Genomic DNA, 24,868 nt, shown 5'->3' with positions numbered 1-24,868 from the left:
TTCAATGCTATTAGATATAGCAATCCTCCCATATGCAATCATTCTTATACTATCTGATCCAGTGTTTCTCAGACTGTTCCCTGGCGGCTTCATTCACTTCTGAGAGAGGCTCAAAGGAAGCAAGGAGAAATGGGTGCACAGGGCTGGTCTATCTATACTTAGAGAAAGTGTTTTTGCTTATGTCTCAACAAAACCAGAATCTGTGTTTACACAGAGTGTAGCACAAGACATCCTGATCGGAGCTTCTGAGAACTACCACAAAATTAAGGAGTAATATTAATACTAATTAAGTATCCCCCTTTGATTTTTGCTACATTTGAAGCTTGCACTTTAAATAATATGCAAGTTGTTCATTTCGTTGTTCAGTTTTGTGAACTGGGGAGGAATATATTATTTAGTGTAAGAATAATCTTTGCCACATGATGGCATCAGAATCCACTTTGAGAAAATTTGGCTGTCATTGCTGGGAAACATTTACAGCTTTTAGCAAGCTGATTGTTACAGAGCCACAGTACATCAAAAAATGAAGCACTGGCAGCATTTGAATAGCTTTTTTTCATTGTGGGGGCTAAGTGGCACAGTGGGTTTGTGCCGTAGTTTTTTTTTCTTCTGGAGAGCTGGGCTTACATCCTGTCTTAGCTCATAAATGAAAGCGAGTTGGGTGGTCTCATCCTAGTTCCCATTCGTGCCCATCACAAAATCTGCCACACAATTTGGCAAGACTGGTAGTCTCTGCTTGGGAGAGAAATAGAATTAGACTAGAAAGGGTGCCACAGGTCAACAGCAAGGTGAACTGGCACAACTGCGTGGGGAAATTTGAGTAGCACCTGCTCACACTGAGCTAATGGTAGGTACTCTCTGTCATCGGTACTAAGTTCACTCTCCATTTTAAAAACATTGCCATTTTGGTTTATCTTCTATGAGCCATTTCAGATGGTCTTGTCTTTGTTGTCACTCCTGTTAGCATTAATGGGAGTTTTATCTGAGTAAGGACTGATGGTTCTGTTTTCATGCATCACAGCAAGGAACAATTAAGTTAAATTTTATTTTAAAGTGAACTTAGTTTAGCTCTTCATTTATACACCGAGCAGCACCTATAGCATAGACCAGCGGTTCTCAACCGGTGGTAGACGGAAGAAGGCTGGGTGGTACGTGAGGCGTACCGCGCCGCCGAATGAGCCGCAGCCGGAAAGGCCCTCCCACCCACCCTTGCGAAACTCTGCCGCCGAAAAGGGGAAACGGCGGAAGGGTCCCCCTGCCTTTTTTCCCCGAGTGGTACTCTGGTCAGGTACAGGCAGGTCAAGTGGTATTTGACCTGACTGTACCTGACCCGAGTGGTACTCGGGGAAAAAAGGTTGAGGACCGCTGGCATAGACCATGGCAGGTCAGGCTCCCCTTAAATGTCTGCACTGGAAGCACCACCTCTAGGGAAGGTTTAGAGGGTAGCCAAGCCTCTATCTAGGTATTTATATGACCTCTGTCACCATAGTATATGAGCACCACCACAATCTTCAGTGTATTTATCCTCACAACAGCCCTGTGAGGCAAGGAAGTACTATTATCCTCATTTTACAGATGGGGAATTGAGGCACAGAGAGGCTAAATAACTTGCCCAAGGTCACACAGGCAATTTGTGGTGGAGAAGAGAATTGAACCTGGAGTTACCAAGACACACTCCAGTGCTATAATCAATGGAACATCTTGCCTCCATGTTGAAGCCAACCTTTGGTGTCTCAATCCAGGATGCTAATTACAATAACTTACATATCATTAAAAAGTTATAAGTAGCACTGTATCTTATATGTTTTATACAAAGAAGAGATACATATGTAATCCAGAATTTGCCACAGAAAAAAATGGATGCTGTCCAGCAACAGCGTGCTTCTTCCTTTCTCCATATTACTTCACCCTGGTCTTGCACTGTTATGTCTCTCTCCAAACAGCCATAAAACAGCAGAACAATCTCTCATTCCTGAAGTAGGTTTGTGTTACAAGTGTAAGAGGACACATTCTTTCCTTAGCTGGAGACATTCCCTGCACACTTTACAGGTTCTTTGAACATTTAAAAATTTAAAAGTTCATATTTATAAAGAAGGAAGAATTGTATTTCTTATCTTTCTCCAATTTCACAAAGAAACAAAATATGGCCTAACTTTAAAATCAGAAATAGTTCTGCTCTCGTGCATGTAGATCCAGAGGAATGAGGAGACTTAAGGGAGAAACTAAGCTGAGATGAGTTGTTTCCCTTTGGGAAACAAAGACTTAGAGCTATTCTGAGTGGGAGAAGAGGGGCAATAATGAGGGAGTTTGGAAGAGAGGGAAACTGGAGAAATGAAGATAAGAACGGATAGAGAAAACAGGACAAAAGAGGGGAGTAGGGGTAATGGAGAGCCATGGAAAATAGAGGAGGCATTGAGAAGAAGGAAAATGGTGAAGGAATAGACATAAGTCTTTGTAGCCCTATAAATAATAGTTGGCTAACAATGGGGAGAATATCAGGAAAAGACGAATTTATTTATTATCATTTCTTAAAGGAGTCTAGAGGAAACTACTAAAAAATCAAATGACAACACTGACAAAGGAAATGAGAAATAGTAGCTATGGGGAAATCAGAAATACAAGGTGCCTGAAGAATAGAGGAGCAATGAGTCATATTGAGCCACAAACTTTGTTTTCAGAGGCAAATGTTCCTGCAGTGAATTTTGGGTGTTTCACACTCTTCTGTTGGTGGATGCATTTGGGAGTTCTCTTTATAAGGGCTCAGACGGCCAGTTGTGTGTGTTGGGACTAATGTTTCTTCTGACTCAGGGCTGTGAATCTTGCTGCCTTTGCAGATATTTTTTTGTTGTTGCAAGTCTGTTTCTGATGTTGCTTGATGCTACACTCCATGTATTCTGCTTTCTCCTTCTCTCCATTTGTTACTCCATACTTCCACTTTATGCTAATCTTTCAATTCTATGATGCCATTAAGAGTTGCAAGGGGATTAGCCACTCAGCTCTCATTATTTATTCTAAGCTGGGAAACAGTGCAGTTCCATCACACAGGAAGTAAAGTGTGCTGCTGAATAGATGATTGGCAGCAGGCACATTGTAACTTGCTATTTTATCAAGGATGTGGTTGAACAAACACGTGGATGTTAGTTGAACAAAATGGCATTTCTCATAATGGAGTATAAACTTCACTGTGGAATTTATGAGAGTACAGTATTTCAAACAGGGAGACAGAAGCACTTTGCTCTGTCCATAATTGATTTTCTACATGAATGATCATTTCCCTTTATGCTCTCTCATGCTATTTCACAGACATAAACTCTTGTCTCTGAATAGGGTGTTCATTATGTACCCCAACTCCAAAATAAAAGAGCTATTGAAAACTGTAAATGTCAGGACTCTTTAACCAGTGAACGGGGCACTGTTTAACAGGTAAAACAATTGTGTCGGTGGGACCTCCAAGTGATAAACTAAACCCTTGTCTTTAGCTGTGCCAATGGTGATAATAACTCTAGAAATAAAAGGCCCTTTAATTAATCTATAATCAGTCTGAATATAGTGGTTTATTACATAAAGTGGGAGGAATCTCACTGGTTTATGTACATGACTGCTCTGCAAAATTTCATACAAAACATCTTGCACTTCCTAGCACCTTTCAGCCAAAGTGAAAGTACTTTACAGATAAATTAAGTTCTGCACCACTCCCAAAAGATAATTCTTATTTATTACTATTAACAGTTACCCTTTCCATTGATGGCTACTCAGTGTGTACTTACTGAAGTTTGTGACTTGGCCAATATCATACAGTGAGTCAGCGGTGGAGCTGGGAATAGAGACTGGACTATTCCAGGCTCTCTGTCCCTCTTCTAATAGCATTCAAACAGCAAAGCCATTCCTATAACTAAAGTGTCCAGTGTATTTATGTGTATGATTCCTTCATAGCAAAAAAGGGGGAGATGCACAATTATAGTTTTACATAGAAAATCCTGTGGTTTCTGCCTCTGTTGGAATGCAGGCATGTGATTCTCAAGCGGTCCTCTAAAGAAATAAATTGTACTTAGGATGAATCCAGTGTGCTCTAGAGCAGTGGTTCTCAACCTTTTTGGGCTCAGCACCCATTTGTAAATGTATATCGCCTGTCATGACCCAGTAAATAATCTGGGGATGGAGGTGCTGGGGTAGTTTTGTCTTGGGCCCTGCCCAGCACTCACCCCACAGTGGCGGCTCCTGCAGCTCCTGGATGGTGAGGCTGACTGGCTTTGGCTCTCTGTGCCAGATGTTGTAACCTCTGGGGTTGCAGTGCTGCATGGTTCCACATGCCTGACTAGACCAAATTGGTGTGAAAGGAGTTGTGACCTGGCTCATGGGGTTGCAATCCCACGCATTTTAATTTGGCCTTCCTGGACTCCTGTCACCATGACAGTTGGGACCCCAGAGGTTGCAGTTCCTGGAGCAGGGAGGCTAGTCCAGCCAACCCTGTGAGACAGGAGCATGCCACATGAAACATTCTAGTCATCCAACTTTGGGCCCTGACCTATGGATTGAGAAACTCTGGTCTAGCATAACCTGAGAAACTTTGTTTTCTAGCCCCACTGCATGTGCTTTGGTCGGGATGAATGGGTCAGATCCTTGGCTCTGCTACAGCTTCTTTGTGATGTTCCAGGGCCCCAAACAGCCTCAAATCTAAGTTACAGGTCTCAGTGAGAATTCACCCTACATAGGGGAGAACCCAGGTGACACAGCAACTCTTATACCAGTCTTTCCTGGCTCCTGATGCAGGGGGTGTGATTAGGAGCATGGGCAGGGGTACATTGTTAGACAGTAATATTATGCTTATGTCAATGGGATCTGGGGAAAAGTTTGCAGTAGAGTGTAACAACTTGGAAAAGCTGGGAAGGTTTAACTGTAGTGTCTTTTTCCACTGGTTTAGCAAATTATGTAGCTGTATTGGTGCAAACTTCTAATGTAAACTTGCTGCACTGGTGTAAAAAAGTGGCTTGCGTTGGTGCAGCTTACCCCTATCAATTGGGGACTGTTTTGAGTTGGTGTAGTTGGAGCAGCCTCAGTACTGCTCTAACCTGTGGTGAGGCAAATGCACGTGCACCAGGAGAATCTGAAAGCTGTAGCCAGCTCCCTAATGCCCCCACCTTCTCTCCTGTACTTAGTGGATCTCAGCACAGGAAACAACCTGAGCCACTGCATTTATCACCACTACAAACTAGGCATCACACAGAGGCTAAGTGACCTACCCAAGGTCACACCCGCCACACCTGAATGAACTTCATGAAGGAGGAGTGGTGTTCAGCCACTCATCACTCCTAAAGAGACAACAAGGAGAAATTCTCCAAAATTTGAGAATGGACTGGAAGGACAAGAGCACCTCAAAGCCCATTCAGTGGTGTTTTAGACCCTTATTCTGCACTATTAAAGTCAATGAGAGCTTTGTTAGGGACAAGTGCAGAGTGGACTTCCTTTCTCTTTTACTCCTCCCTCTTGTAGTCCTTTAGACTGTGTTAGGAATAAGTTTGCAATTTTATGTATTAAATATTAGTTTAATTTTTTCCTGTTAATGTGTTGCTTGTTTGGTTCTGCAAATGCGTAGCCTAAATTTGATCTACCTTTAACATCTGGTCATGTTTCAACCAATACATGAGAGACTAGGGAGTTTCCATTCTGCTCTGAACAGTTAAGTTAAAAAAGTGGATGATGGAAGTTCCTTGGCTGTGGATGAATTCTCCTGTTAAGAAGAAAAACAATGAGAGTTCTGTGGCACCTTAAAAACGAACAAATTTATTTGGCATAAGCTTTCATGGGCAGAAACCCACTTCATCAGATGCATGAACGTCATGCATGCATTCATGCATCTGACCAACTGGGTTTCTGCCCATGAAAGCTTATGCCCAAATAAATGTGTTAGTCTTTAAGTTGCCACAGAACTCTCATTGTTTTGCTGAAAACAGACTAACTCGGCTACCCCTCTGGAACCTGTTAAGAAGATGTCTTTGAAAGCTGTAAACCAGAGGTAATCTAATTAGGGAAATATTTTCATGCACAATTCTAGTTATAGTTCTAATGACCAATTATGTGGCATTTTATCTAGATAAACTCCCTACTTTGATCCACCAAAAGAAGCAACTATTTTTGTATTTTAGGGGAAAAAAACTAAACTAGACAGTGGAATTATTGAAAAAGAGCTAATACACCCATTAGTGAAAACATAGTTTACCCACTTCTCAATTATGTTGTAACGTGGTGGGAGTGTAAGGCAAAACTGAATTCTAACCATCACATCATACTCTTACTTTCAGATTTTATTTTTCTTCGCTCAGTTGTGGTGATAAGCTAATTAAATGGGTGGGCTGTGGTTGGAATCATGTTAGAATTATATTTTCTAAATAATTTTCCAGCATTGATCTGTGTAATTTACAAAGCACTATAAAAGCTCTTTATTATACTGTATCTTTACACATCTATATGAACTTGAATTTGAACCAAAATAAATTTAACTTTCATTAACTTTTTTCCTGGTTTTTTTCACATTTTTTCCTTTGTTTTCCTCTGTCCTTTAATATCCTTTTACATTCTTTTTGTCTATGCAGGATAATCTTTTTATTTATGTGAAAGTTTAAGAAATGGAATTTGAATTCAGGAGAAGTACTGATGCATTAATAAGCTCCTGCTGGGTAAAAACTACAGGAATTCATGAAACCCTGCAATAAGAGTTCAAATATTTGAAGTGTGTCTAAAGATTCCCTCACTACAGAGAATTTGAAAGAAATCACAAAGCATCAGAATAATGTAAAACTATTTTTTATTGAAAATACATCTACAAAGTAATGTTTCTCAATCCACATTGGGTGCATCTAAATGCAAAGCCAATGAGAGATGGGGAATGGAATCTTTCTATAGTAACTGATTTCCATAAGAAACAAAGTTAGTATAAAAAAATCACAAACTTTGTGACACAATTCATTTTTCTCAACTTATGTCAACTTAAGCCTTTGCATGGTATTTCCAAATAGAGTCTCAACAAAAATTAAATTGTTACTCCATACATTCTAAAGTTAACTTTTATAAACACACATTGAATACAGGATCTATATAAAAATATCTCTAATTACATATCCAAAGATGTCTCTCTGCATTCTAAGTTTTCATTCTGTTAGCAAAAAAGGTTCACACTTCATCATTTTCAGTCAGAGATTCATCTAGAGCTTTGAGGTGATTAAAACACTGACTGCTGAATACTCTTGGCTAAATTCTGCTCACTTCACTCATGAGTGTTCCTGCTCAAGGTGAGCAGGATTTGTCATGCTTGGAAAAAGAAACCTATCTTGTTGCTTTAAACATGGGAAAAGACTGCCTTGAATTATCACACTGACATTTTCACCACAGTGAAACTGACATTTACACATCAGTTTGAATAGTCTTCCAGAGAGGAAAGCTACAGGTGTTCTTGAACATTTGGCAAGTGGCAGTTGTGGTATGATGAGGGAATGTCTCAGTTCTGTGTGTGTGTGTGTGTGTGTATTTCTCTCTTTTATTTGAAAATGTTTGGTTTTGTTCTGAATTAAAAAAAAAAAAAAAAAAAAAAACCCAACAAAACAGACCACTCAACCAGTTTTGTGCTTTTGGATTCATATTTCTCACTCTCCCATCTCAGACTGTACCAGAAATCTTTTCAGTTTGACTCCTACAGTAATACAAGGGGTGGAATATATATAAAATTAAAATTTTTGCTAAAAGGGTTTAATCGGGGAATAATCTTGAAATGAACAAAAAAAGCCACAGGATTCAGAATATATCCCCCCCCACCACCTTTTTTTATTTTCTTTCTCTGTGACCTGAAGGAGCCTATAATATTGCTCTTAAAAATCTTTTCTTATTATATCTTTAACATTTATTAAATGTATTTACTATTCTGTGGTTTATATATATTTTTTCCTAGTAAGTAATAGAGCATCCATTAGTTTTGCTTTCTAAATGATTATTCTTTATATTTGAGATGCTGCTGGTAAGCTTACAGAGATATGGGAATCTCACAGTGGGACTGGGAGTCCTCTCCCCTATATAAAACAAGATGTATTTGCCTAATAGTTTTACTACTTTTCCATGGAATGACATTAGGCTAATTGATTGGAAGATTTCCATTTTTTGAAAGTGTCCTCTTGGTCACAGGACTTCCAACAATGCAATATCAGCAACACAGACAGATTTAGAGCCCCACCCAGTTACGTTTTGAGCACCTCTTGCCAGGTATGAAGTACTTCTTGCAAAGTGCTGGACCTCTCTGCTATTTTTTATTATTACATATTATTTAGATTGTGAGTGTGCCCAGAGTGTACTATGTGCCTTCTGAGCACAAATGAAGCACATTTCCTGGCCCAAAGACCATACAATCTCATAGGGCCCTGATCCTGCAAGCACTTGTGCACATAACATTGCTCATCAGAGTAGTGGCATTGAAGTTAAGAGGACTACTCAGGTGAGTGAAGATATGCATATGCATAAGTGTGTGCTGGTCAGTGGGAGCCCAAGGTGCTAAGCACTTGTCAAGAACAGGCCGTCACTGACACTAAAGTATCCTTTTAAAATGAAATCACCTTTTCAGAAATGACATTTTAACTCAGTTGGTGAAAGTGCTGATTGTGGGTATTTTTTTTTACCTACACATCTCTACTTTTTTTTTTAATTTAAAGTCCTCCTTTTTATTATCCTGCTAGTAACAGTATAAAGAAATAACATATCACAAGAGGAAAAAAAAGCAATCCTGTTAATTTACTCATTTGGGTGCAGTTGTCAAGTTAAAAATGTTGATTTGTGTGCTTACTGATGTTAAGAAATTGGCAATAGGTATTTAAAAAAATAGAAACCTTTTCAGGCTGTATTATCTGTTGTGACTTTCCAGCTTATAAAAACAAGATCACATTTACAGGATTGAGTAACATATACACTGGTATGTTGTTTTTTAATGATTTAACAGACAATCTCCCTCTTCCCCTCCCAACACCCCGAGTTAGCACATCTCTAGCAGGACCAGTATGATATTTGTTAATTTTTTAAAGGGGGACACAAACACATACCTTGGCCACTGCTAATTCAGAATATTTTTGATTAAATCTTCTTCAATGCTATCATACGGGGGAAAGCAAGATATAAATGGACTTCTTGAAAACAAGATATAAATGGTTGTAGAAAGTATGTTTCCCACACTTCTAGTGTTGGAATCATGCCTAGTATATCCTACATCTTGGTTTCGCTGTCTAATGGTTTTTCACTCTCGTTTTCCTGTGAAATCAGTTGGTATGGTTTTTTCATTTCATTCTCCTCTATCACAGAATTACCCATCTCAGCATCCCTAATCTTCAGCTCATGCCTTGACAAATGTTCAACAATCCCTGCACCGATGGAGTCACCCAAGACATTTGTAGTGGTACGGAGACGATCCCTGTGAAAAATAGTTGAGTTAGTTTTGTTTTCCCCACTCGTGTAAGTGAAACATTCAGAGTCTCTGTGTTAAAATAACCATTTTCAATGTGTTGAAAATAACCATTAGATAATGAAACACTTTTATGTGTATTCATTTATCAGAAATGTTAATGGCACTAATCCATCTTTGGGGAAACTAACAATTGTATCAGAATTCTAAGTCTAATGCAGTAACCTGAAATATAATGTTATTAGCCATTTCACAAGAAAATATGATTGCTGTGTTATGAGGTGAGCCAAACTGAGGGGGCTTGTGGCAGTTCATGTTTTGGGGGCTTGTGAGTATATTACAGTAAGCCAGGTGTTATGACCTCCTGATATCTGAACTCACTGACTGTTGCCTTCTGAGCTGTCATTCTGAGAATGAAAATAAATAATTTTAAATAATCTCGGATGAGATTCATGTGTGGTGCAGAGGGCCAGAGGAAGGTTTTTTGTACCACCTGAATGCCCAAAATGGTTACAAGTGGAGATGGCAGGTAAGCAGCCTGTCACAGGGTGACTGGCCTCTTTAAAGGCAGATGAGTCCAGCCCTGACTCTGACTGATCAGCTGCATCCTGGCTGAGGTTTTGAGTGATTTCAATGGAAGAAGTTGGGTGCTGGTCCATATAAAGGCCAGCAAGAGATCAGTCGAGCTGCAGGATTGCAGGAATGCTCCTGTAGGAGTCCCTGTGTTAGAAAAAGGACCTGGAGTTGCTGAGAGGTGAAGGAAAAGCATCTGGGAGTTATAGTCCATAGTGGACAGAGAAAATAGTTTTTGACATTTTTGCTTAAGGCTTGGCTCAACCAATACTTTGTTGTGACATTACTTTTCGGGCTGCTGGACAGCCCAGCAGCTTACACAGCTGTGCAGGCGTGTAAGCATAACCCCTATATGCTGTGAAATGGTTGCACTGAGGGCCCCAATGGAGAGGGCTGGGGGAAGTTTCACAGAGGGGTATCGAGCCATCCCGGAGCCAAGTTGGGGTTGGATTTCACCTCCTCCTCACCTCCACCTGCCTAGACCTTAAATGGTCGGGATCCATGCACATGGTGGTTAATGGTAACCTTAAAAAATGTTACATATTATTGCCATAAGTAACACCAATGTTGGGGGTAGAGTTAAGTTTTCTTTGTGGTACTCACTGGATCACAACATGAGCCATGGTGCTGCTGTATTTTCAGTCCTAAAAGTAGCACCATCCATAGGCAATCCTGTGAGAAATAGCGTAAAGCCTAGGGATGGGCAAATGAACCTAATATTGGGGAAATGTTCAAACCTCCATATAATCTTATCTGAATCCCCCTAAACTCCCTCTCAATGGGCTCAAACTCTCCTTCTACACTTACTTTGAGCTGTCTTCATGGAGTGGGTGGAGGAGTGGGAGTGAACAGCTAGGTGATCTCTCATCCCTATATTCCAGGGAGAACAGCCATTTCATCTCTCCCCTGCCTTCTCACTTTGAGCAGCATTCCCCTTTACCCTACCCAGATAAGAAGCACGATTGTGAAATGCACAAAACAAATACTCTCTAAGAGCTGGAATGGAGAAAAGGGCAAAATGGCTGCTACCCTTCCATGACAGACATTGAGATGGAGTGAAGGAACACCTACCTTTTCAACTACCCCAACCCCACTAAGGCAGCTCCAGGTAAGTGGAACAGCCTGTCTGCCACCCTTGTTTGCTGTGGCAAACATGGAAAGGTTCCTGGCTTCTGCTGCTAACAGTGATGCTCTTCTATCCCTATAACCATGCACAGAGAAATGCATCTGGGCCTAAGGGAATTCCATTGGTACTTACAGATGTAGGAATGCTGCATATTCAGATGGTCATAAGGCTAATATGCATATTATTCAGAATATTAATTATTCAGTTCACCCATCCTTAGGGAAAGCACACAAACCTTCACTGGTCTGGACAGCCAGAAGGGTTGGGATAAATCTTTGAACTGAACTACTCAATTTCCAAACTTTGAGCCTCCTTCATGGTAGTGTTTGCACTAACACACACACATACACAATAGCATTGTATACTTGAGCACTTCCATTCTCATTTATTGATTTGGGATTTCTACTAATATGTTTGAATATTTTCATAGTATTGGAAGCCATCTGTCAGTGAGAGGTACATAAATATTTATCATCTTTAAAACAATCCTCACCATGGTATCTGAGTACAAACTATAGAATTGGAAGGCAGTGAGTGGAATATACACAGTGATTGATCAATTTACTCTTGGTTGCTAAGAAAGGATTATAACGGTGAGAAATTGCAAAAATTTATTCTTCAAAATAACCACATTTTTCAACTATTTTCAGTAAAGGAGTAAGCCAGCTGATCACATGACTTGCAAGTTCAGAAATTATCAGAATGGCTTATCAGTCTAATGTATTTTACAATATGTTCTAGCCCTTTATGGATTCTAAGAAATACTCACAAGAACCAGTCCACTGCAATGATAAGAGTGATGTCCTCTGTAGGCAAGCCGACAGATGTCAACACAATGACCATGGTGACCAGTCCAGCCTGAGGAATTCCTGCAGCCCCAATACTGGCAGCTGTAGCTGTGATGCTATGTAGAGAGATGACAGTGAAGCAACAAGTCAGCTTCCAAAAACAATTCTCCTTACTCTATAGTAAACATTTAAAAAATTATGACGAAAATGACCGATTTTAGGATGAATACATGTTATTATGGTAGGAACTAGCAGCCCCAGAGATGGAGCAGAATGCCATTGTACTGTACAAACTCAGAAGGAAAAGACAATTGTCCCATTTGTATAAAGAGCTCTAGAGAAAAATTTGAATCAAGGCAAGGCACTTGAGTGGGTAGTTTTCTTTCTGATTTTCATGCAATTTCACATTTGGAGAAACACGATGCAGAGACCTGAGGGTTTTTTAAATAGCAATGCCTATTTTAGAGATGAGTCTGAACTAAATTCCCAGTCTGAATACATGCAAACTTTGTGAAAGTTTGGATATGGATTCAAACTTCATAGTTAGCCATTATCTTAATAATGGGTCAAACTGAAACCCTGGGTCTAAGCACATTTGGGCTTTAGAGAAATTTAAATCTTGTTCTTTCTTGGTCTCATTTCATCTTTGTTTGATAAGTAATCTTCTGTGTTCTATGGAGAAGTCAAGATTTAAAGCCCAGATCTAATGAGAACACATCATTTATCATCCCTGTGTAATACTGGAGAATTTAATCTAAAACACAGTATCCATATCATCCATGGCAAGTTTCATGTACTGGAGAGCAGAAAACCAGAATCAAGATGACTCACAAGGGTCTGAAAGCAGAATTTTCCCTTGTGTTGATTGAATATTGAACTAGGCTGACTATTTTCAAAACTAGAAATGCTTCTTACAGCACCAAGTTCATAATGAACAAAATCTGAGATTTCTCCAACTAATTTGTATTCCTTTAGCATTGGTATTGTAGCATGTTAGTGTGCTGATTGTTTATGGTGCGTATTTCACATGCAGATGAATCACAAATAGAAACAGACGATTAGACAAAATCAGCTACTCTTTGCTATGTCTCATTCGTACACTGAGCATTAACAACAGCATTTCTGCTCCTAGCATTCTTCATAGTAATAGCCTTCTCTAAACACAAGTTGCAGTTGGAGTATGCACCCACTGGACAGCACTGTGCAAGATATAAATCAACAGCTTTTAAGTGCTGCATAGACCCTTTAAATATCTAAAGTAAAATATTTTTAAAATGATGGTTGTTGCTGGCCCTCTTAAATGCAATCAGTTGTTCACACCACTGTTTAAAGGCACTTTTAATCAAGGTATATATATATAATGGCTTCTGTACCTGATTGTGATAATCTGCCCAAAGTTCAGTTCAAAGTTGTTAACCTGTGCAATGAAAATTGCAGCCAAAGCCTCATATAAAGCAGTCCCGTCCATGTTAATTGTAGCACCCACTGGGAGCACAAATCTGGTAATACGCTTGTCCACTCCATTATTTTCTTCTAGACATTTAAATGTAATGGGTAGGGTGGCAGAACTAAAACAAGAAAAAAGGCAATATTTATACACACACACATATAATAATCTTCTATACTAGAGAGCAGTAGGCCTGAAATAGTGTCCAAAAGTATAAAAAATTAGTCTATGACAATGAATGTATTCAGTAATAGCAGCCAATGTTGTTTATCATACCAATAATATTATACCATAGATTTCTCAGGCTTAGATATTGTTTTAATTTTGTGATCATAGTCAGCAGTAACTCCAATGTTATTTGTAAATTTCTTCATGGCAGAAAACCACCTTTTTTAATCTCTCATGGTATTTGGGTAGACTAAGGCCATCTCATTGACATCCATGGGAGATTTGTATGTGGAGTGACTGCAGGATTGGAAAAATTTTGGTCAGATTTTATTTATAGTTGGGCCTTAACATTTCTTAGCGTACCTTGAAGATGTTCCCAAAGCTGTAATCAGTGCCTGCAGAAGTCCTCCAATAAATACCCAAGGGTTCTTACGAATGATCAGGAAGTAGAGTAGTGGTAGAACAATAATAGCATGAATGAGCAAACCAATGATAACTGTTACAGTGTACATGGCAAGCTGTCCACCAATCACACCCATATCTTCCATCTCAACAATTTTCCCAGCAATCAAGAAGAGGATACCAAGTGGGGCATACCTACAAATAAGTAAACAAATCAATATGTGCTGAACAAATAGATGTTTGCTTGCAAAGTTCTACTGATATAATGACCATAAACATCCTAAAACCCAATTCAAGATCCTAGGCAGTGACAAGTCAACCCGGTGGAGGCTACAGCAGTGAAAGTGGCTGCAACAATTGCTCAGCTCTGCTGTGGTCAGGGGCAGCAAAGAGGAAGTCAGGAGCAGAATGCAGTCAGTGCATCTCCCAGCCATCTACAGCTGATGAACTCCTGTGGAGTCCTGACTTCCCTTTAGAAGCCACTTTAAACAATTCCCTGAGGATTTCTTCTGTGTAGGGGAATACCTGGGTGGAGTAGAACTGGCATAGTGGCTCCTATGCCACCTGCCTCCTGGGTCCCAGTGCTAAGTATGATTGGGGAAAGGGGCACAGTCAGGAAGCTGTAGGTTTGGCTGATGCCAGGTTGCTTCAGGCCATAGGCAGCTGGGCATAGGATAGGTGGAGCAGCCTGGAGGCTGCTTTTATGATGGAGACTGGGCACAGGGTTGGGGCTTTGCAAAAGTAGCTTACACCACTTTCCTCAGCCATGCCAAGTACTATTCAATCACAGCTGAGGATCTAGCACTCAACATGTCAACCTATTAGTTAAGAGTTACATAATTGCAGCTGGACTATTTTACAGAGTCTTATTTACAGAGTTGTTACCTGTGATTTTACTATACTCATGTAAAATAACATAACTTGATTAGTATATTGGAGAAACTTCAAGGTGGGTTTGATGGCTAGACTTTGCAGCCATTAAACCCATCTTGAAGTTTTCCCAATATAATAATTCTCAGCCCATATTTTAAATTCTAAAACATTTCTGGTCCATGTTTAGAAATGTGACTGTAAAGGACAAAATATCTGTGTAGCTGAAATTATTAGAAAAAATTAACTTCTTTATAGTTTTGCATCCATTACCTAAGGAGTTTCCATGACACTGGAGATGTACATGTGTTTATGTAAGATGATCTGCTGTAGCAAATGAGGGAAGATGTCATTTCAGGAATGGATTGTTCTTGTATTTGGCCACTGACTGACAAATGTTGGATTTTAGTCTTTGTAAAGATTTCATGTTAACCCTTCAGAGCAGGGATTTCATTTTTATTGGCCTGTAGAATACTATATAAAACTACAATTCATAAGAGAACGAACATTTATGAATAGCGGTGACATATTAATATGCTATTCACATTGCAAAAGCAAATAGTCTGGGAAGGAATTTTTTCCTTCACCTAGGCAAGGTGAGGATTTGTCAACTTTTCCACAGCGGGTTGGGGGCTTCGTTGGCGCAAACATGAAATGACTATTAGGCTATGATGTCACAATTCATTATGTAAGCGTGGGGTGGCTGTCCAATGCAGGTACTCCACAGGGAAGGAATATAGTGATCAGATAAAATGGATTGATAAAAGATTTAAAGGAGGTATTCCTTAAATGAGTGGAAATGGGGGGATCAGGTCTGCTATGACTGGTATGTCAGGGAGCCATATAGCCCCTTAACCCTCATTTGAAGGGGGAGGTGGTGAGGCCTCAACAGTGGGTTGGCTGGGGACCAGGATGGGTAAAGAGGGAGGGCTGACAGCAGCCACCTCCTCCCCTTTGGATATATGTAACAATTATGGAATTACCTGCATGGTACACTTTTATCTGCCAGGTACTCCCTGACATTTAGGAATAAAGTTGTGGCCTAATTAAATCACATTCAGTTTCGCCTGTCCTTCTTCCAGCATAACCAAACAATGAACTTCTAGTCTGACCTCCTACAAAACCCAGACCCTCAGTATCCAGCAAATGCTGGTTCTGAATGTTCAAAACATTTTGACATAATTTAACATGGCATTTAATGGAGGCACTTACCACATGATTAGAGCTACCAATCTCATGATAGCCTCATTCAGGCTATCAAAGAAGTGTCTTAACGGCTGCCCTTGCTCCTTCATGTTCCCAATCATCAACCCAAAGCTTATTGAGAAGACCACCAGTCCCAGTGCATTCACTCCATTTACGGCACCTGGAACAGGGATCACCTCCTCTTTCATTCGAGTTAGGGTTTCCATTGCCTCTGATACATTGTTTATTACGGAAGCCACAATGGATGTTTCATTGGGTGGAGTTTGTACTCTAAACAGTCTCTTCTCATAGTTTGTTTTGAACTTAAAAAAGAAAAGAAAAAAAGAGAAAACAGAGTGACTTACTGCAAGTAAAGACAAATACACTTGTCATTTATTAAATCCTCTCATATGATCCTAGTGGTATTACTTCCCCATTTTATATGTCTTTTGAGTTATTAGTTTGTGTCATATTTAAGGGTAAAATAAAGTTTTAGGGTAAAGTTCTGGATACCATGAAATAAATGGAAAAACTCCTATTGACTTCAATGGGGCCAGCGTTTCACCCTTATTTTCAAGAGTTCATGTGCTCATATTGATATTTCTCATAGTCATGATCAAAGCTGTATGTTTGTCAGAGCTACGATTTTTGAGACAAAAGTGACTTTTAGTTTGTGATTTGTAAGAAGTCATGATTTTTTTCACTGAGTTTGCCTCCTACTCAGCAAGACTTTTACATGAATTGGCCTGTTTTGGCTCTTTATATGCTTTTAAACTATTGATTACAGATATTTTACACTTTTCTACTGGAAAAATAAATGTAAGAATAATATATGTATTGTGAACTATGACATTTCCTTTTTTTAAAACTGAAATTAGGACTTTTACATATTTTTGTCATGACAAAGCCATGATTTTTCTCTCTCTTTTTAACCATTTGTTATTGTTTCACCCCGTTGTTTATAAAAAAAATTCTGTCTCATGTAACCACTGATATCAGGTGGACAACTCCAATTCAAGTTCTCAGCTTTCTCCAAATCTTTGCTTTGAAAACTATTTTCCACAATGTATTCAGTTGATAATTTTACCTCATTACATCCATCTACTGAGAATGAGGATCAGGGCAAAGGAGTACTATTACTAACAGACAATAGTTCAAAACTGTTGCAAAACTTTGGATGTATTTAAGTGAAATGAATACAAAGTTGGCATTCTTATGACTAAGAACAGGAACCTGAGTATCAGAACCTGAGGTGAAGAAAAGAGTTAAACTGGTCTGAGATGTGGTTAGATTCCATACATCAGACACACATTTTTGATGCACGTCTCAAGAGTATTTGCTTAACCATTGCAGGCATTAACGTAGATTCGATCCTTAACTCCCAGTGGAAATATCTTTCTGAAGATTTAGTGGAAACCTTTTATACAAGGACAAATTTCAACTAACCTTCAAGGATGCCAGATATTCTACAGTTTTAAATCAAATTTGTAAAGAAACTGTGAATCACTTATCATGCAATCTGAGAAATGGAAATTGCCTAGAATTTATAACTAAAGGAATATTATTTATCTGACTCATAGCAATATCCTACCAGGTACCACCTAATGTAGTACTTCAAATATTTCCCACTCTTTTTATTCACCTGGCAATGGTAATTGTGACTTATGTATTTGTGCATCTCTTGTTTTTAAGGGAAAAAAGCGCCCTGGAGACTTTATGAAAGCAACAGGCCTGCAAGCAGTGAATGTGCAGGATGGAAGGGTATGCAAATTACACAAACATTTTTAAAATTAGTCTTAGGAGACACCTGGTTAACATCTTCCCCCTTACACCATTTCTCAAATTCCATTTCAAGATAGGGAAACATTTGATCCTTTATTAATTAATATTATCTTTAAGGACATGAAATAGGGTATTAAGTTTAAGGACCTTATATGGAGATGCAAAGCTCTTCTGCTGATTCATCCTGATGTCAGGTGCTAGTACAACCTTGCACAGTTGTAGTGCTTTTCTGCTGGCCCACTGTCAACCAGATTATGGCATCCTTTTAACACCAGACCAGGATATGAAAGGGTCTGACTGGATAATGGGTATCATTCTGAGGCACAGAAAACTAGGCTCTAGGATCATTAGGATCACAGTAGTAGTGCAGGGAAAAATTCTAGATGGTCTCAGGAGAATATATAGGCTGAGGTTTATAATTTGTTGTTCCTTTTTAGGTTATAATAAAGGCAAATCCCAAGACAGAAGGAAGTTTGGCCCACAGCCAGTGAGTGTGCTGTGTTAGGAGCAGGGTGGGAACTCCACCTGCTTACACATAATGTTAGGGCAAGATGAAACAGCTTCTTCACAAAGGGAGTAAATGTAGGAGGTCTGGAAATAGATGATTGAATTGCTGAATCAACAGCATCAAGCCCAGGCTACCGTTCAACAAGTCTTGCTGACATTTATGTAGGAGTACCAACAGCAGCAACATTTCTAGGAGCAACTGCTTTGAAGTCTCTGTGATGGATGGTATCACCGGTGGTATCACCTGGTTAGGGGTTAGGCCTCTGCTTGTCCTGCCTCCAATATTTCTCCTTAACTACAGTCACGATCCTTCAGTCAGGTCACCCAGCAATCTTATCTATCTGCAGGGTGACAGTCCTAAGGAAGATATGGGGTCCCCCACCCTCAGGAATGGGGGGGGGGTAACCTTCAGTCTGTCTATTGACCCCCTGTGGGTGTACAATCCCTGCTGCAGGGTTCTAAAGGTCTTTACTTCTCTGCTTCCTTCCCTGAAAGAGAATCTGGAAGTGAGGGTTTTCATGCCCTCCTTAACAAGGAGTTAGTGAGGGAACCCTCACCCACTCCACCAGTCTGCGGTCTAGGGCCCTGTAAAAGGCACCAGTGTCCAGCACCCAGGACAACCTTAAAGCTGTCTCCGTGGGCCATTTCCTATCACCCACTCTCTCACCAAAGTCTTACAGTTTGCCTCAAAATAGTAAAAGAAGAGGAGAATAATTGAACCTTCAGCCTCTCTGGGCTCAGCAAGCAGCTCTTTCTCTCAGGGAAAAGATTTCTGCAGTGCCCTTCTTCAGGAGCTCTTAGAATAGCTCTTTCTCCCTGCCCTATCAGGCTCCTTCTGCTCCACCTCCAGCTGGTGCATGCTCTGCAGGTGGGGCTGGGTGTGGGTCACCTGGGCCCTGCGTTGCTCCTTAACCCCTTCAGTTCCCATTTGGGGTTTATACACTGAATCACAGTCTCCTTAATTGGGATGCAGTGCCTGGACTGCTAATAAATCCCAACCCTTACCAGTCCAAGTTTGGAACCAGAAGATGATCACTTTTAAGTAGGCAGTTACTGCATCAGAGTGGAAGGAAAAGCTATGTTATCTGTATGGGCCCTTAACTGAAGGGAGAGGCACAAGCTGGTGAGGATGTTTCTATAGGTTACGGTGTTAATTTATACTAGCTGAGAATATAGCCCCTTTGTCTCTTTTTTCCTTGATAGGCTTTTAGACTGCAAAATGTTATTCACAAATTCTCTCTACAATTCATTCAACAAAGCAATCCAGGATTTAATGAACAAGAGAGTTAGATATTACATGGTAAATATATAAACATCTATTTTTATCTGTGGACAGATTTATATGGAAATAAAAGTCAATAGATACTTAGAGAGATCAAAATAATGGCATTATTGGACTTTATTGCAAGCTATGGTGTTATTTCAGTAATGAATAATGTATTTGAAGATTAATATGAATGAAATTATCCCATTATGAAAACAAACAGTATTGATTGTCTTACATATTAAAAGGAATTACTTGTTTAAATTTCTATCATTCATGTCACTGTATTTGGTGATACAAACCATTGAAAGCAATTTGATTTGAATTGACTGCATGATATTTAAATCAATAAACTCATATTAGTGTAGGCGAACACTTCAGTAATTAACTTGCAAAAAAGATACTTATAATGGTTACTATTAAAATTCAGTATTTATCCACAGAAATAACACCATGTATGTGACATACGGCAATTAGAATATGATGTAAATGTGGTAACTCAGATACTGTGGTGTAACCTTTGGTGAAATATTTTTAATGGTAATTATTACGCCGGCTCAAACCTCCAAACCTGCCACTGCCAATGTGAAATACACCATAGTGCAAAAATGAGGAACATAAGAAAAATGGTATCTCAGATTCTTGATTCAGTATTTCTCTTAATTTCATGCAGACCAGTGTGATGCTCATTTTAATCATGCTAAATTATTTATAGAAAAATTGATGAATCAGGCATCTTAACTGTAGCTGTGATCTATCTCAACCAGCTATTATAATTTTAGGCAATTTCTTGATATGCTTTGTATGTCTTGTATGTTTAACACTTCCGTTCCATTGTGGAAGGACTTTCAGGAAAGAATAATAATAAATAACAAGGATGGATGAACAAGTTCAGAAGAAATATAGTTAGCAGGATGAACCTTGCCATTCTCTTATGTCATACCTCTGGATTTCAAACATTAGGTGCCACAATTCCTCTTTATGATACTTCAGTAGGCATCAGGTTCCACTTATTTTCAAGTGAAAACGGCCAAAATGCTGACCCCCCCCTCACAAGCACTTGTGCTGCCTTTCATTCCCCATGACTCTCCAGTTCATCCTGGTGTCCCTTGCCCTTTAACATGGCCTCAGAACATGAAGAATTAGAACTGAATAGCAGCTGCAGGCTAGACAGGCTGCTAATTCTTCTGGGTCATACCACAGGCTCTTCAAATTTAGCAGAGCAAGAGAAATGGAGGGTTCAAGGTCAGAGATAGAAGGCAGTGCCAGGGGTCTATTAGAATGTCATGAGTGAGGGAGAATACGGGGATCTTGAAGAGAGAAGCGTTTGAATAAAATCATGTAAGCTTTAGATAACCAACCTAGCAATCTGGATACTTATTGGAAATGAATCTTTTGAGATTCATTGACCGCTAATAGAAACTGCAAAAATAAGTTGTCAATGTACAATGGGATGAAGTCTTTGAGGCTTGTCACATGAATGGACACAACTGGTGTAAAGACACACAATTTGGTTTAACCCTCTGGGGCTAGCTGTGATCCGAACCTGTTATTGATGCACTGGAAGAGATACTGAGAGAGACAGGCAGTATGTGGATTCTTTCACAGAGGGAGAAGAGAGTAACACAAACAGTGACCTAGGCCATTGGTTCACAACCAGGGGTATGTGTACCCCTGGGGGTACATCAACTCATCTAGATATTTGCCTAGTTTTACAATAGGCTACATTAAAAGCACTAGCGAAGTCAGTACAAACTAAATTTCATACGACTTGTTTATACTGCTCTGTATACTGTACACTGAAATGTAAGTACACTATTTATACTCCAATTGGTTAATTTATAATTATATGGCAAAAATGAAAATGTAAGCAATTTTTTCAGTACTAGTGTGCTGTGACACTTTTGTATTTTTATGTCTGATTTTGTAAGCAAGTAGTTTAAGTGAGGTGAAACTGGGGGTATGCAAGACATATCAGACTCCTGAAAGGGGTACAGTAGACTGGAAAGGTTGAGAGCCACTGACGTAGGCAATTCCCAGACATCTAGGGAAGTGTATTCCCTACTGCAGAATGCAGTAGTGATGGTGAACTGCCTGAGGAAAAGTAGGGTGCTAGAGGTGGGAAGACTGATTTACTGGGGGAAAGCGCTTGGACTTTCTTGGCAAAATCCATGTGTCAGCACCTTTCTTTCCAACTGACACACTAGGGCAGTGTGGGTTTTGTGCCTAGTCCACATGAAAGTCCACTTTAGGCTCCCTCAGGCTGTTGGGCCAGCCCCCAATGGTGGGGACCTGACAAGCCTGAGCTACTTTTCTGCGGGGAATTTTTTGGCAGGATTTTTCCAGCTCTGACAAGCATCCCTCACATGCACCCAGCAGGGACTGAGCGGGACTTTTTTTACCCTGTAAATGATTCCTCCTGCCCACCAGTGGCTGCTCTGGTGCTGGCACCGAGTGCAGGGATTCAGTCTGCTTCACCACTGTCAATGCTCCTCATGCTGGTGCAGCCCTTGTGGAGGTTCCTCCTACCTGCCAGCAGAGAGGGGGAGGGCAGGAAGAGGAGGCAGCAGCTTGTTGCCTCAGGGTTTTACTGATGGAGAAGAGAGGGGGACAGAACAGGAGGAGGGGGCTCGAAGAGGGCTAAAGTGGAAGCAAGGGCAGAATGGGGAAAGACTGCTCCAAGGTCCTGCCTGAACAATCCCCAGGATTCCAGGCTCTCCCCTCATCTCCCAGTAACCTATCCCAGGGTCTCCCTCCTGCTCCCATTCTGCCCTGACTCCTTCCACTACCTTACTATCCCTATCCACTCCTGCTCCCCCAGCCCTCAGATGCCCTGGCTCCCACACTCAGCTCCCCTTCCCCCTGCTTTCCTCAGTTATGCAAATGGAAAACAAGCTTCTTCACCTCATGGAAACATGTCACGGTAAAGACAATATAATATCATGTACCACAGTAATGTAGCATACCATTGATAGTTGATGTATATGAGCATGGGTTCTAGCACATGGGAGGACGGGATACAAAATTTGGAAATAACTGGTCTGTTCCAGCTGCCGCTTAATAGAGATACTCCTTTAAATCAAAAGTAAAGGCTCATGTTTCTAGTGCTGAAGGTCATAGATTCAAACCCCACTCTTGACTCAAAATACAATCATTATACTGTGTGTAAGGCCAGGAGAATAAAACCAAAATATATTTCACTACATGATTTCCAGTGTGGGCTAGCAGGATTAAGAAAGAAAAGGCTCTAGTTTATATTCCACAAATCTCTTCAAGGAAATAAACTTGTTTTTGAAGGAGACGACAAAGCAGAGAACAAAATGTCACCAAAGAATTCATCACATAATCTAGTTTTTCAAAAAAGTATCAGAAGTGCTTGATTTTGATGCCAATTTGGTGGCATTTGAATGTAGAGTTGATGGCAAATGTGATTTCCATATTTCTGGAGCCCTACATGATTGTAATCTCTTGGGAGCAAAGGATTATGAAATATATGTGTCAGAATTTAGGCTAGTACTTTAGGCTAGTACTTAGAATGTTAGTGAATCAGACTATGCCAATCAAATAATACCTTGTTCACAAGTCTTCTGAGAAACACACTGAAAACTGTAAGAGAAGTTTTTGAAAAGAAGGATATAGGGCCAGAGTATTTCGGTGTCTGGATACTTTTGTAATACTGGCTCATAATTACTTCTGCTGTGACAAGGATTGATATTTTATATAACAGATTTGATGGTGACAGAATAATTTCTAGTTTCTAAAAGTACCATTGTATTTTATCTACCTTACTTGATTCAAAGTTCAAGGGTCTGATTTAAACATTAATCATGCCGATATGGACAGATTTAAAGAAATGCTTGCTCAGTAAGCACAGTCTGATGATGAAAGGGGCCAACTGGAAACAATTGTCCTTAAATATCTTCTGTTTATTCAACTACTTCTGGCAACTCATCTGAACTGTAAGGCAAATTGAGAAGTACAGTATGTTTGTCAATAAAATCTACAGAACATTTTTATTTGCATAACAGTTCTTGCATTTTGTAGAATGGAAATTGTGTATTTAAATAATTTAACTCTCATAGTAAGGTACAATCTTCCTGCATATAGTGGATTTAAAATAACTGATATGAACTACTTTGCGGTTCACTGCTATCAGTCATTTAAACTGTACTCATTCAAGTGTTTGTTCAGAACTCTTTTCCATGGTAGCTTGGAGTGGTGGGGTTACAGGCAAAGTTTCTGATACAGACACTAATGAATGCTGTATAGCATCAGCTAAAGATGAGAAGCCACAGTGTCAGAAAGAAGTAATCATATTCATGGCAACATACATATATGTAGAAGGCTCACTATGTTCATGTATTGCCTTCCAAGGTTTTTTAAGAGGAATTTAAAAATCTTGGGTCTTTTGTTTTGCCCTTTTAACAGGCATGTTGGTTAGGGTTAGACTACAGGTGAAGGAACACAATAAATAACACATAAGTGGTAATATTTTTGGTATTCCTGCCTTATAATCCGGCATTAAGGGACAAGTACAAGCAATGTTTTATATTGATTTGACCTATTTGCTTTGCTTTTGAAATGTGCAAAGTTCACTCCTCTACTTCCAATCTATGTTTTTTGCATACTTCCCATGTGACATTCCTGGATGTGTTCCAGCCTTTGTACCAATAGTACATTGGTTGGTCATTCCCCATCTCCTCTTCCCCTGAGCCCAAAATAGTCTTTGAAAAGAAAATTCTCCATTGATTTTTTCATTAAGCTTGCCTTAGGCTCATGGATCAGGCAAACCTGGAGAAGTTTTAATTTGTGAGCTTACTGGCCCAGGTGTGTTTTCCCAAGTTCTCATAGCAAGTACCACTGTACAAATGAATAAAAACAAAACATCCATTTTAGTTCATTTTCTTTAACTGAAAAGTGACAGAACATGTAAGATCCATGATTGTTGTAAGAACAAGCAAAATCATTGGCTGGTCCTAAAAAAAATTAATAATGTTTCCATCTTTAATTTATTACATGTTTCAGTTGGAAATAACAGCACGTTTTTACCTGTTTAAAGCAGGCTTCCACCAAGTTTGGAGGGAACATGTTTCTGTGAAAAGGAGATAAAATAATGTGAGAAATATTAATCACATTTTAGCAATATGTTAACCAGGAGCTCAGCTGATGGGGATAAATTGATTTCTGAAGGATCACTAAGAGAAAAAAAAACATTTGGGTATGTTATAGTGAATAGAGCCTCACTTATAGTATTAGCCTTATTATATTTTCAGGAAAAAATGTAAGAGGTATGGTTTGGGCCATCCAGCAAAGAGCTGTGTATCAA

The 24,868-nt window shown here is 39.6% G+C and overlaps 1 protein-coding gene across 1 annotated transcript in view; it reads right to left on the bottom strand.

Annotated features, from left to right (window-relative positions):
• Positions 1–6,785: 6,785 nt before the first annotated feature.
• Positions 6,786–24,868, bottom strand: part of SLC1A3 (solute carrier family 1 member 3) — a 74,152-nt gene continuing 56,069 nt past the window's right edge. Inside the window, exons 5-10 of the mRNA XM_067545536.1 lie at positions 24,592–24,634; positions 16,017–16,312; positions 13,896–14,129; positions 13,291–13,485; positions 11,899–12,033; positions 6,786–9,439 (exon numbers count right to left, since the gene is read on the bottom strand). Coding sequence (XP_067401637.1) covers positions 9,235–9,439; positions 11,899–12,033; positions 13,291–13,485; positions 13,896–14,129; positions 16,017–16,312; positions 24,592–24,634 — 1,108 coding nt within the window. The 3' untranslated portion in view covers positions 6,786–9,234. The remainder of the gene's footprint in view (positions 9,440–11,898; positions 12,034–13,290; positions 13,486–13,895; positions 14,130–16,016; positions 16,313–24,591; positions 24,635–24,868) is intronic.

This window comes from Emydura macquarii, unplaced genomic scaffold (assembly GCF_026122565.2).
Source record: "Emydura macquarii macquarii isolate MOO-44397 ecotype Brisbane River unplaced genomic scaffold, CSIRO-AGI_Emac_v2 contig_1045, whole genome shotgun sequence".
NCBI classification, from domain to species: domain Eukaryota; kingdom Metazoa; phylum Chordata; order Testudines; family Chelidae; genus Emydura; species Emydura macquarii.
This window is presented reverse-complemented; position numbering and strand designations above follow the sequence as displayed.